This window comes from Leptidea sinapis, chromosome 14 (genome assembly GCF_905404315.1).
Source record: "Leptidea sinapis chromosome 14, ilLepSina1.1, whole genome shotgun sequence".
Classification (NCBI taxonomy): Eukaryota; Metazoa; Arthropoda; class Insecta; order Lepidoptera; family Pieridae; genus Leptidea; species Leptidea sinapis.
The window spans coordinates 5,918,069-5,929,948 of record NC_066278.1 but is presented as its reverse complement, the minus strand read 5'-3'; the positions used below and the strand labels follow the sequence as shown (position 1 = coordinate 5,929,948).

Here is an 11,880-nt window from a genome sequence, read left to right as displayed (position 1 = left end):
CGAATTATTTTACATAATACATATCAATACTTCTATTTTTTTGAGCAGTGACGATTGATTTTTACAGCTTGAATGAATGAATGAATGAAAACTTTATTAATAACAACTCAAAATGAACAGAATAATACAACTAAAAAGAGTTACTGAGATCAGGGAAAAATAAGAAAATAGCACAAAAATTACAAAAACAAAAAAAATATATACGCATAGTATTATAGTATTCGCGCAATTTAACTCATATTAATTATCCATGCTCATTTTCCCTCGTTTTCCCCTTCAAGTGCACCATTATATCGATATAAATCGACATTACTCTCGCCGACAAAAGTGGCGTGATCACTACTAACCCAGTTTCCTTCCGGCCGCCGTTATAACCGCAATTCATTCGGAAATCGTAGCATCGCTGACCGTACCACAAATCAACTCATCACTGACCGCTCAGATAAAATCATCGCATTTACTAGTGATGAAAGATGTAGTGATTCGACTAATATATGAGTACCTATAGTGTAGCAAATTTTGAAGATACCCACAAATCCCAGACCGGAGACGACTGTAGTTGTATTGGCGCAGGAGCATACCACCAGGAACCCCTGTGATATTCCAGTTTAGTGCGCTTGTTCCCTTTATCAATTCTCTTGTTGACTCAACTAATCCCGCAACCTACAGTTCACAAATCATTGAACAGGGTTAACTACCATTATTGTGATGTACTTTATTTAATAGCATTGTGTAGCAGTCGTAAGTACAATTTGAAGCGTTAAGGTATTGAATTATGGGGAAGTTGCAGGGATGGCCTTTAGGGTCAACCGTTATCCTAAATTTTTTCGACGTTTTCACAGCTGTCAGTCCATCTAGTATAAATAAACTAAGGTTACAGGGATTAAAAAAATTCTTATTTTTTTGGGATACTTTACAATGTCGCTTGTAAAGTTAATTTTGCTTAAACATAATTTAACACTCCTCGATTTAGTATCAAAATATCCCATTTACAGTTGCCAATTTTTTTTAACCCGATTCTCTTCCTTCCACAAATACTATAACTGATGATAATGCAAATAAGTACTGCTTCCTCATAAACGCAGGCCACAATATTCTAATAAACTGTCTGCGAAATAGCTTGCCTCTACTGAGACCTTGTAAATGCCTAATTTTGAATGGAAGAAAAAAATTATCTTGATAATCATAAGTGTCATTTCCGTGACCTACATGAATAAAGTGATTTTGATTTGATTTGATTAGAATAAACACAAGTACTCTTTTACATTTTATTATTCATAGCTTCATATTCTTTAAGTCTTATAAGCCTATTTAATAAATTGTACGGTGCAGTGTCCAATGGTAGTCCGGATCTTCTTGGGGTACGTTTGAAGCGGTCTGGTGATGCTCTTGGGGGATACTGCCAATCTGGACATCTGGAAATATTAAAGGTTATAAAAAAAAATGTTAAGTATTTTATGTAAGCGCCTAATAACTACAGACTAGACTAAAATTTCAACATAAAGGTGTAAAAAGAATTAGAAGACAAGACAGAACGACTCTATTTGCAGACCATGTGATGGGTATACAGAAAAAATACTCAATTTTTAAAGAAGGATGTGGTGCAGGGACTCATCTATAGGGAAACCTTATAAATGAGTCCCACCACCACAGCGCGGGTTCAGGACAGAAAGAGGCGAGAGACGAGTCGTCATACCAGAATATCTTATACCGCGATAAATAGTTATCATATTATAGCTCCTTCTAGTCTAGCCCGGGATCCATTTTTATATGCTGCTGTACTTTTCCAGCTTTCAAACTAGCTCTGTGATTTTTAAATCTGACCCTTTTTAGTATATTTTCGATCTGATCATAGAATGTACTCATTAACCTTCGAAACACTTCTTTTCAGATATAAATTTGCGCATGAAATATACTTACAATGTTCCTTCCAACTGCCATTTGGCTACACGATGTTTTAAAAGAATCTCTTAATGAAATACTAATAAAAGCAAAATAATATAATACAGGCCCAGTGGATTTCTTGGAGTTGTGAGAAGCCTCAACTTGCCCAGATACGTAACGGCTTCTTAGCTTAAAAGTACGCTTGAGGAACAGCAGTGTAACCTGTTGAAAATCTAAAGCGACGGGAATATGCGTCCTTTGGTAAAGGATACATATTTTTCGGAGAGATAGGGGGATATGTTATAGTAGTTTTATTAGTGTGTTAATGCGTAACGGAGGACGAGAAGTTGTCCTGGGGAATTTGCCAGGTGATCAAAGAACTAGTTTTTATTTCCAACAGAACTATGGCTAGCAACTCAAAATAGATTTTCCAATGCAGCCGTAGGGGATGGCACGTACCTCTGTCCCAAAGTTAGTTTGGCAATACAAAGACACCTCCGTACCTACATTTTGTTTACATATAATAGTAAGGTAGACAATTGGTCAATAGTATAATTTAATAAGATAAGAAAGCTCATTGCCGTTCACAGGGTTATAGAGAGGGCTATGTTCGGAGTTTCCCTGCGAGATAAAATCAGAAATAAGGAGATACGTAAGTAAGAAGTAGCAGTGGGCAAGGCACATAGTTCAACGGACAGAAAGTCCGCTAAGTCCTCGAAAGGCGACCGGTAGACACAGTGTTTGTAGGTCCTCACAAGATGGACCGATGATCTGGTCAAGATCACTGGAATAAGTTGGATAGGGGCTACACAGGACCGATCATCGTGGAGATCTTTGGGAAAGGCATTTGTCCAGCATTGGAAGTCTACAGGCTGTTGATGATAAATATGATAGAATTGGTATAAATATTTTAGTTACTTTTATGTAACGGTTTTTGAATTAAAATGTAGACAGACTTACTTCTCGATGTCAGGCAAACGTTCGCCTTTACATCTACTTTCCCACTTAGACCAGTATTTAAAGCCTTCCTGTTCAAATACTTGTAAGGCGCAAGTGCAGTCATCTTTGATGTCATCGTCTAGGAGAGCTGGAATCAAATAGTACAGAAAGTCACAAAAAGCTCAATGGATAACTCATTTCTTTTAATATGATGTATGATGAACGCGTTACTTAAACCTTTGGCGTTGCCCACGAATATTTAAGTATTTTTGTGTTTCATGTGTGGATCTTGGTGCGGCGCTACTCCATTTTACTTGTTGGAGAGGTTTAACACTCTCCGGGAAGCAAGACGAGGTGACTGCGAGAGTGTAGGTGTTTGTGATTTCCTATCCTAGTTGGACATTTTTTATAAAGGAGTACAAACGTGCGTATGGGTTACTTGTTGCTTAGTGACTGCAACACCGTAGGAAACACAAGACCGTTCAAAGTCAAATAAATTATTTGAATAAATTAGGCTTAAATTAAGCGATTTTGAAACGTCACTATAAATATTTATTTTTAATTACTGAATCTACCATATGTTCGGAAAAAGTAGTGCTCGTTTCAATCAAATAGAGTATTTTACAATGGCTGTAATATACAGTATTTTGTAAGGTGCTGCATCCAATAATTATAAATATTTCATAAAAAGTAATTTAGAATAAACTGTGTAAGTATAAGTTATTGTACATTGGATGCATCAACCTTTAGATATTGAATTCTTTGCCCGTGTGAAGATGCTTCGTGAACATGGTTTTCGTGACCTCTGTCATAATTAGCAATAGCATCCAACAATTACAATGTTTTATTGACTATAAGAGGTCAACCTGGCACCACAAGCAGCACCCGTTCTTGAATTGACGCATGGACCAGCCATCATTCTCTTCGCACATATTTTAGGAAAGGAGACTACCCGATCTTATAGAAAAGTCCACACCACAAAAACCACGCGAGGAAGCTTATTCAGTTGTTTTTTATACATGAAAGGAAGTTCTTTGAAAACCGCAGAGGAATGCCTGACATCCAGATGGCGGCGATGATTTTATGGTGAGTGATTTGGGGGGTGGTTTGTGGACATGTGAGAAGCTGGAAGCAGATATTAGGTTAAATAGCTGTATGAAACACTTCCCGTGATAAATGCCAAACACAATGAAGCGACGTCTTTACGGGATGCCAAGTGATCTTTCTGTTCACGAAAACTGAACCTTCGACAATTCGAGCAGCTCTGATGGTCAAATGGATCGAACTGATATTGGAGTGTACCAGACCAGAGATGAGGGTAATCTAAAATGTGCCCTGAGTTTAGCTCTTAAAGTGTGTTGAATAAACCAATACTGTACACATTGTGTTCAACAAATATTATAAATAAAACAAATAATAAATTTTAATAAGACCATCGTATATAAAAGGACAATATGAAAATTTGAATTGCAGATTTGGTTTCCGTTACTTTATTTCCATACAATGCCAGAAGAAAACGCAAGTTTTTAGGTTTTGTATTCAGCTCTACAGCGCAGCGTTATTGTGGAGTTGAATACAACTCCACGCTTACCCTTCGATGTATAAAAAGGACTTACTTCTTTCTGACAAAAGTTAACAGTAAAAATTAAATATATATAACGTAGGTATTTCCGAGCGATCCTGTTATTTATGATCTATCAAAGTGCATTATAAATCTGTAATATCTTCGAAAATATTAATTTAAATTACATGCTCTAAATGGCCATGTTGATCTATATTAAATGCACAATGTATTTCATGTACTTAATTGGATAAGGATTAATGCTGTATTGCTTAAAATCGCTTCGTAAATAAGCCATTATTTCTCGTAAAAAGTAAAAGATAAAAAATGCTTATCGTGGGTTATTCCTAAGAGATACACATATTTTACCAGTGGAAGGCTCCTTTGCACCGGATGCCGGCTATCCTGAGCGGGACTGCATTGTAATGGGCAGGACGTATCAAATACCATCCTGCTCGTCTTGTCAGTAAAAATATATATAAAACATATATATTTTCATCAAAATAAGGGACATATTATGGTATACCATCACGGACTTTTTCTATTTAAGGTGTACAATGCTGTTACACATTATTTTAATCTATCTCGTAGAGTTCAGCCAGCGTTTGCAATGTAAGTGCAAAAAAAAATTACGACAACACATTTGAAACCTCTAAAATGATCAGTATTTCTCTTTATATTATGTATGTATTATACATATAAACGATCTTCTTCAATTAATCTATCTATTAAACAAGTGGCCAAGTGCGAGTCGGACTCGCCCATGAAGGGTTCCGTAGCAGCAGGCAACATAATATAAAAGTTCTTGTAGGTTTACGATTTATGACGTATTAAAAAAAACTACTTACTAGATCGCGTTCAAACGAATTTTCAGTGGAAGTTTGCATAGTAATTATCATTATATAATATTTGTTTAGAAAAAAATTATATATAAAACCTCAATATCATTTTTGAAGACCTATCCATAGTTACCCCACATGTATGGGTTTGATGAAAAAAATTTTTTGTGTTTCAGTCCTAAGTATGGAGAACCCCCAAAATTTATTGTTTTTTTTTTTTCAATTTTTCTGTGAAAATCTTAATGCGGTTTACAGAATACATCTACCATATTACCAAGTTTCAACAGTATAGTTCTTATAGTTTCGGAAAAAGTGGCTGTGACATACGGACGGACAGACAGACAGACAGACATGACGAATCTATAAGCGTTCCGTTTTTTGCCATTTGGCGAAAACACATCATAATCTATACCGTACTTTTATAGATCTGAGCATACATAGGGACAGACAGCGTGAAGCGACTTTGTTTTATACTATGTAGTGATATATAGATACATACATTCGCAGGCTATGTTACACTTTCCTCCTTTACGACCTTCTTTACACCATTCGCTGCCAATCTGAAAAATTCATTAAAAATATATACAGACATATAAATTTAATCAAAGGATCTGTTACTATTAGAAAAAACATAAAATATAAGTCAAAGTGAAAGATTCAACAAATTTAAATCAAATCATGTTTATCAATTCATTTAGTTCATTCATCAATTCATCAAAAAATGACCCTGGTGAAAGTCAAAATCTTTCGAGAACGTTTAGCTTTAATGAGAACAAGTCAAGACTAGTGAGAGGCTCCTTTGCACAGGAGGCCGGCTAGATTATGGGTACCATAACGGCGCTATATCTCCGATGAAGCAGTAATGTGTAAGCATTATTGCGTATGGGTATGGAGGGCACCGTAGCTAGTGAAATTACTGGGCAAATGAGACTAAACATCTTATGTCTCTAGGTGACGAGCGCAACTGTAGTGTCGTTAAGAATTTTTCAGTTTTTCAATAATCCTGAGCGCTGCATTATTACGGGCAGGGCGTATAATTACCATCAGCTGAATGTCCTGCTTTATTTATAAGAAATATTAGTTGTATATGGAAATGGAAAATTCGAGCTTTTTCTATAGAAATAAGGTGCAGAACGGAATACGTTGGATGACGACAGCGCTGGACTAATCGTTATGGAGATCTTTGGGGAAGGCCTTTGTCCAGCAGTGGACGTCTTCCGGCTGATGCTGAAGTTGCAGACGACCAGCTGATTTACCTGGTGTTAAGTAGTAATCATTTTTATGCTCTTAATGACGCTGATTTGTGTCGTATCGCATGATAAAACGACGTATGACGTAGTGATTCGAATGGAGTAGTTCAAAGTGTAATAAGTAATGAATGATACTGGAACGTACTTGAAATAATCCATAATACTGCTTTCTCGAGGTCTTGACAACGTGTGCTGATGTATTCCGGTTACTCTCTTGCTCTACTAGACACACCCCTGAAATATTACATCAAAATGAAGATGAAGAATATAAGAATATTGTAATTATTTGATATGGATACAAGAAACAAACATGTTACATACATCTTATAATAACTACTTAATTAATTCTAGTAAGTCAGTTTTTGGTGTGATGTTTATACTTTTACAACATGATCCCCGATAATGTTAAAAAAATAATTGCAGAATGAAATTCAAAAGAATTATTAAAAGGCGTTCATGTTATAAAGGTTAATATTACATAAATTACTTTCTTAATAAAACCACAGATTCAGAATGGAGCTACCGCCGACAGTCTATTTAAAATTATAAATTTTATTGTAATTAAATTTTATTTAAAAAAGAAGTAAAGCGCTAAGGTTCTTGCGCCCGTTCTTCTCAGGTCTGAACCATAAATTTTCGAATGGGAGAGACGATCAATAAGTCTATACTATTTTTAATATAAATATTTGAATTTCATTATGAATAGACGGACAAACGAGGGTACGAGCCACAAGGTGTTTTTTTTATGAAAATAAGGGATGAGACGAGCAGGACGTTCAGCTGATGGTAATTGATACGCCCTGCCTATTACAATTCAGTGCCGCTCAGGATTCTTGAAAAACCCAAAAATTCTGAGCGGCACTACAATTACGCTCGTCACGCTGAGACATAAGATGTTAAGTCTCATTTGCCCTGTAATTTCACTAGTCACGGCACCCTCCATACCGAAACACTATAATGATTACACATTACTGCTTCACGGAAGAAAAAGGCGCCGTTGTGGTACCCACAATCTAGCCGGCATCCTATGCAAAGGAGCCTCCTACTGGTTTAGTGATCACTGACGCCTTCATTTTTCTGCAACACCAGAGGAATCACAGGAGCGTTTCCAGTCTGATAAAATGATAAAATACCATACAACACATAACAATTACTTAATTTTCGAATCCTTACACGAGGTTTATGCCAGAAAACCAAGCTATACACTGATTTTCCAATGTCAGACAAACACAGATACGGCCCAATTGTTTAACAAGTTTTGCCTAATGCTTTTTATTTTAATTAGGAGTAAGGTGAACACATCAAAAAATGTCTCTTATCTCTACTACAATATCAGGAAAAAACCTCATTCGAAATTCAAATGACAATGCATATCGTAAGAGAACAATGGATACCGTGTTATGTGGATTTGTGTCTAGTTTTATTATTAGTTTTCCTGTCCAATATATTACACTCAGTTTTTTAACTGCACAGTAGCCTTGAGACTAACGATATTGTATTGTTGGGATGTCACTTGCGTAGACAGCGCCATCTATTGACATGAATTCATTTAACCGAATTTTCTATACTATACTATACTGACAGCATTATTCATCCCCACCTTCAAACCTACCTGAGGCACAATTCGGTTTCCCAAGGTCGCACGCGACTACACAACAACTGGCGCGGGTGGTCGCGCACATAACACACCAATTTAACTTGGGACACCAGACCGGTAAGTTACTACTCGACCTTGAGAAAGCCTTCGATACCGTCTGGCATGATTCCTTAATTCATAACTTATTCGAATAACAAGTGCCCTTTGAATATTGTAGAATAATAAATTCATTCATTACGAATACAATTCTTAGAGTTAGAGTCAAAAATAGTTTATCCCCCCCACATCTAGTAGTAGCAGGTGTTCCACAGGGCTCCATCATCTCACCGAGGGCCTTCTTACTCTATATGAGAGACATCCCAAAACCTCAAAACACGGTCCTCGCCCTGTACGCTGTTGAAACAGCTTATCTGTGCAGCAGTAAGAACATCAACTCTATAGTCTCCCACCTTAATACAGCCCTCCATTGTGTAAGCAACTACTTCTCTAAGTGGAAGCTTAAAATCAATGACACAAAGACCGAGGCGGTACTTTTCTCATACAAAACATCCCGTAAACTCAATCTCTCACTAAAACCATATATTAATAACCACCCGGTCGAATGGCAGTCACAGGCTAAATACCTAGGACTTATCCTCGACCGGAAACTTTCCTTCACGCCTCACATTAATTATGACCGCTCTAAGGCACTTACTGCCTTGAGCCTGTTGAGACCCATTTTCTATAGGAATTCCACTCTCTCAACTAGTAACAAGCGTCTACTATATCAGTCCTACATACGCCCGGTCATGACATACGCAAGTCCAGTATGGATTAACACAAATCAAATTAAAAATCTCCTATTTCCTCTCCCTCCTTTCCTTTTCCGAGATAGCCTCCCCCCCACACCCCTCTTATATTTATATATTATACACGTATATACATATCTATGTATTTATTTTACCTTAGTTTTAAATCAGTTTTAAGTTCTAGTCATTAGTCTTAAGTTAGATTAAGTGATAGCAAATAGTCAGGTTTTCCCAGTTTCCTGGACTTTCCCCCACAAACCTTATGTATTCGTTTTTTAAGCATAATAAAGTATTATCTCTCAACACGTAGATAGGGTTGTAGAAATAAGTTTTCTGATACCTACATCCTATTAATATTATAAATGTGAAAGTTTGTATGTCTGGATGTATGTTTGAACTTCTTTAACGCAAAAACTACTGATTGGTTTTTGATGAAACTTTACAATAATATAGCTTACACGCCAGAATAACACATAGGCTATTTATTATTTTTAAAACTATCACGTGAATTATACTTTATATGGCAAAACAACGTTGGCCGGGTCAGCTAGTATTATATAAGGCTTAATTGTAAATTGCTTTAATAAGTAGATTATAAGTAATTATGTACATATCTTATTAACAAATATAGAAATTTGAATTTTTTTTTTCATCCCCACCTGGTTTATCATTTGTCAGACTGAAACGGAGTTTGTCAAATGCTAACCGGCGTGTCGAGTGGACATACGTATGAAAGGTTTCTATTCTGAGCGAAGGTTGAGCGAACGAGGAGTGGTTACATTGGAAAAAGTGGAAGCTCTGGCTGTATTAGTGATTAATAATAATACTGACACACTTATACACAAATTATCTCGCCCGAAACTAGGCAACGCCTGTTTCATGGATTGAATGAGACAACGATATATTTAATAAAATATACTTATTTAAACATTTATATGTAATAAACATCCATGACTCGGAAACAAAAATCCATATTCATCATATAAATGTTTGCACCTACCGGGATTCGAACCCGGGACCTCTAGCTTAGTAGGCAGGGTCACTAACCGTTCGGCTATATGGGTCGTCTGCTGTGGTTACGATTGACCGACCAGAGCACAGACACATAGAACACATATTATAAAGATTATATATAGAACGAGACGAATATACGAAATATGGAGTTATACCGAATAATTTTTTTTTGAATTAATGTAGTGACTTTCAGCCAATATTTTAATATCAATATTTTAACAGATTTCCTTAACACATTTAATTATCAGATAAATACGAGCGACTTCGTTTGTTTTCGAATTGCTTCCTTTAGAACTACAAAAAAACCTGCATCAAAGCGATATTAATATTACAAAATACAGCCCTAGTCACTGACTGAGTTTCCTAGTTTCTCAGTCTCATTAATAGGAACATTGTAAATGTAAATGAAAACGTTCACCGCGATCAAAGAGTTTATTAGTTTAAACAAAGAAAGCGGTATTTATTATTGAAAAATAGATTTGTGTTTTGTAATTGATACTACAAATTGCGAATGGACCAACCCCCCAGGCTATTAATCTAATGAATCTCACTGTGATACAGTTTACAAAAAAGAGACACTTTGAATTTTGTGTCACCTTGAGACGTAAGATGTTAAGTCTCATTTACCCAGTAATTTCACTAGCTACTTAATGCTTACACATTACTGCTTTACGGCAGAAATAGGCGCCGTTTTAGTACCCATAATCTAGCTGGCATCCTGTGCAAAGGAGCCTCCCACTGGTTAAAAACACAATTACTGGTGATCACAAACCATCAGGTATCTATGCTCATTTGTCAGGCCCCATGTCAACAATAGTTTAACATGCAGTTCAGTCAAAACCTATTAGGTTACTTTGTAGTGAAAAATAAAATTTATGCTTGTATCAGTATATAATATCAAGTTTCTTGGAGTCCGGAACCACAGTACTTTAACCACCTAATTTATATTAATGGCAATACTTGGATTATATGAAATAATAAGTTCTTACCAGTGGGAGGCTCCTTTGCACAGGATACTGGCTAGATTATAGGTACAACAACGGCGTCTAATTCTGCCGTTACGCAATAATGTGTAAGCATTACTGTGTTTCGGTCTAGGGTGCCGTGGCTAGAGAAATTACTGGGCAGTGTCTCAAGGTGACGAGCGCAACTGTGGTGCCGATCAGAATTTTTGGGTTTTACAAGAATCCTGAGCGGCACTGCATTGTAATGGGCAGGGCGTATCAACTACCAGCAGCTGAACGTCCTGCTGTCCCGTCCCTTATTTTGATAAAAAAAAAACAAAACTTAATATAGTAGCACTTAAACCCAATCAGCCGTTAAAATGTAATATAAACATAAATTTATTTATATAGGGAAAACAAGATTTATGTGTTATCTATCACAATATAAATACTACAATACAAAGAGTCACAGAAAATGTGGACGATATATTATTTACTAGTAAAAATACTTACAGTTACTGAGAAAAGTCTTCTGGTGGAAGTTAGTTTTCAAAAATTCCCTTGTCAACTGACATCTTGTGAAAACTTTGCACTGAACAGTCGAAAATAATGCAAATGCCACGACAATTAACACGCGTGTGATCGCCATGATTGTTTAATGAGAACTGGTATGTGATGCGCATGCGCATGTGTGACGTCATCCAGTTTTCAGTTTTTACCTAGTTCTTAACTTGATGACTTGCTGTTCGTACTGCTCGCTATATGAGTGTCTTTCTTTCAAGCAATTCTGTTTATGTTTTCCGCTACTGTTTACATCTTCATTATCTATAATAGGTCGAGAGATTTATGTGTCTATGGTCCATGTCAACACGTCTCAAGATGTAAACTATGATTAAGTGTATTGTTATGACTTGTGAATGTCTTCACGACTGTGCATCCAAGGGAAAGTAACATTTGATCTCAGATAACGTACTGAGAGAAGTCTTCTTTCTGGAAGCAGGAGTAGTTTGATCCCGAAATTACACATTATATTTCCTTATCTGGGTATACTATGTATGTAATTA

The 11,880-nt window shown here is 36.3% G+C and overlaps 1 protein-coding gene across 1 annotated transcript; it reads right to left on the bottom strand.

The window, feature by feature from the left end:
* Nucleotides 1-1,254: 1,254 nt before the first annotated feature.
* Nucleotides 1,255-11,546, bottom strand: LOC126967877 (lysozyme-like). The gene is made up of 5 exons (XM_050812571.1): nucleotides 11,330-11,546; nucleotides 6,619-6,707; nucleotides 5,723-5,783; nucleotides 2,845-2,971; nucleotides 1,255-1,415 (listed from the first exon to the last, which is right to left on the bottom strand). The coding sequence occupies exons 1-5, from the start codon at nucleotides 11,463-11,465 to the stop codon at nucleotides 1,262-1,264; spliced, it is 567 nt and encodes a 188-aa protein (XP_050668528.1). The 5' UTR covers nucleotides 11,466-11,546; the 3' UTR covers nucleotides 1,255-1,261.
* Nucleotides 11,547-11,880: the final 334 nt, after the last annotated feature.

What these genes read in the sequence shown, in the direction of transcription:
- LOC126967877 (XM_050812571.1), bottom strand. Translation starts at nt 11,465, where the DNA reads ATGGCGATCACACGCGTGTTAATTGTCGTGGCATTTGCATTATTTTCG. An exon ending in GAAGACTTTTCTCAGTAACT is followed by an intron (nt 6,708 to 11,329) that starts GTAAGTATTTTT and finishes GTAATATTTCAG; the next exon opens with GGGTGTGTCTAGTAGAGCAA. An exon ending in CGTTTGCCTGACATCGAGAA is followed by an intron (nt 1,416 to 2,844) that starts GTAAGTCTGTCT and finishes TAATATTTCCAG; the next exon opens with ATGTCCAGATTGGCAGTATC.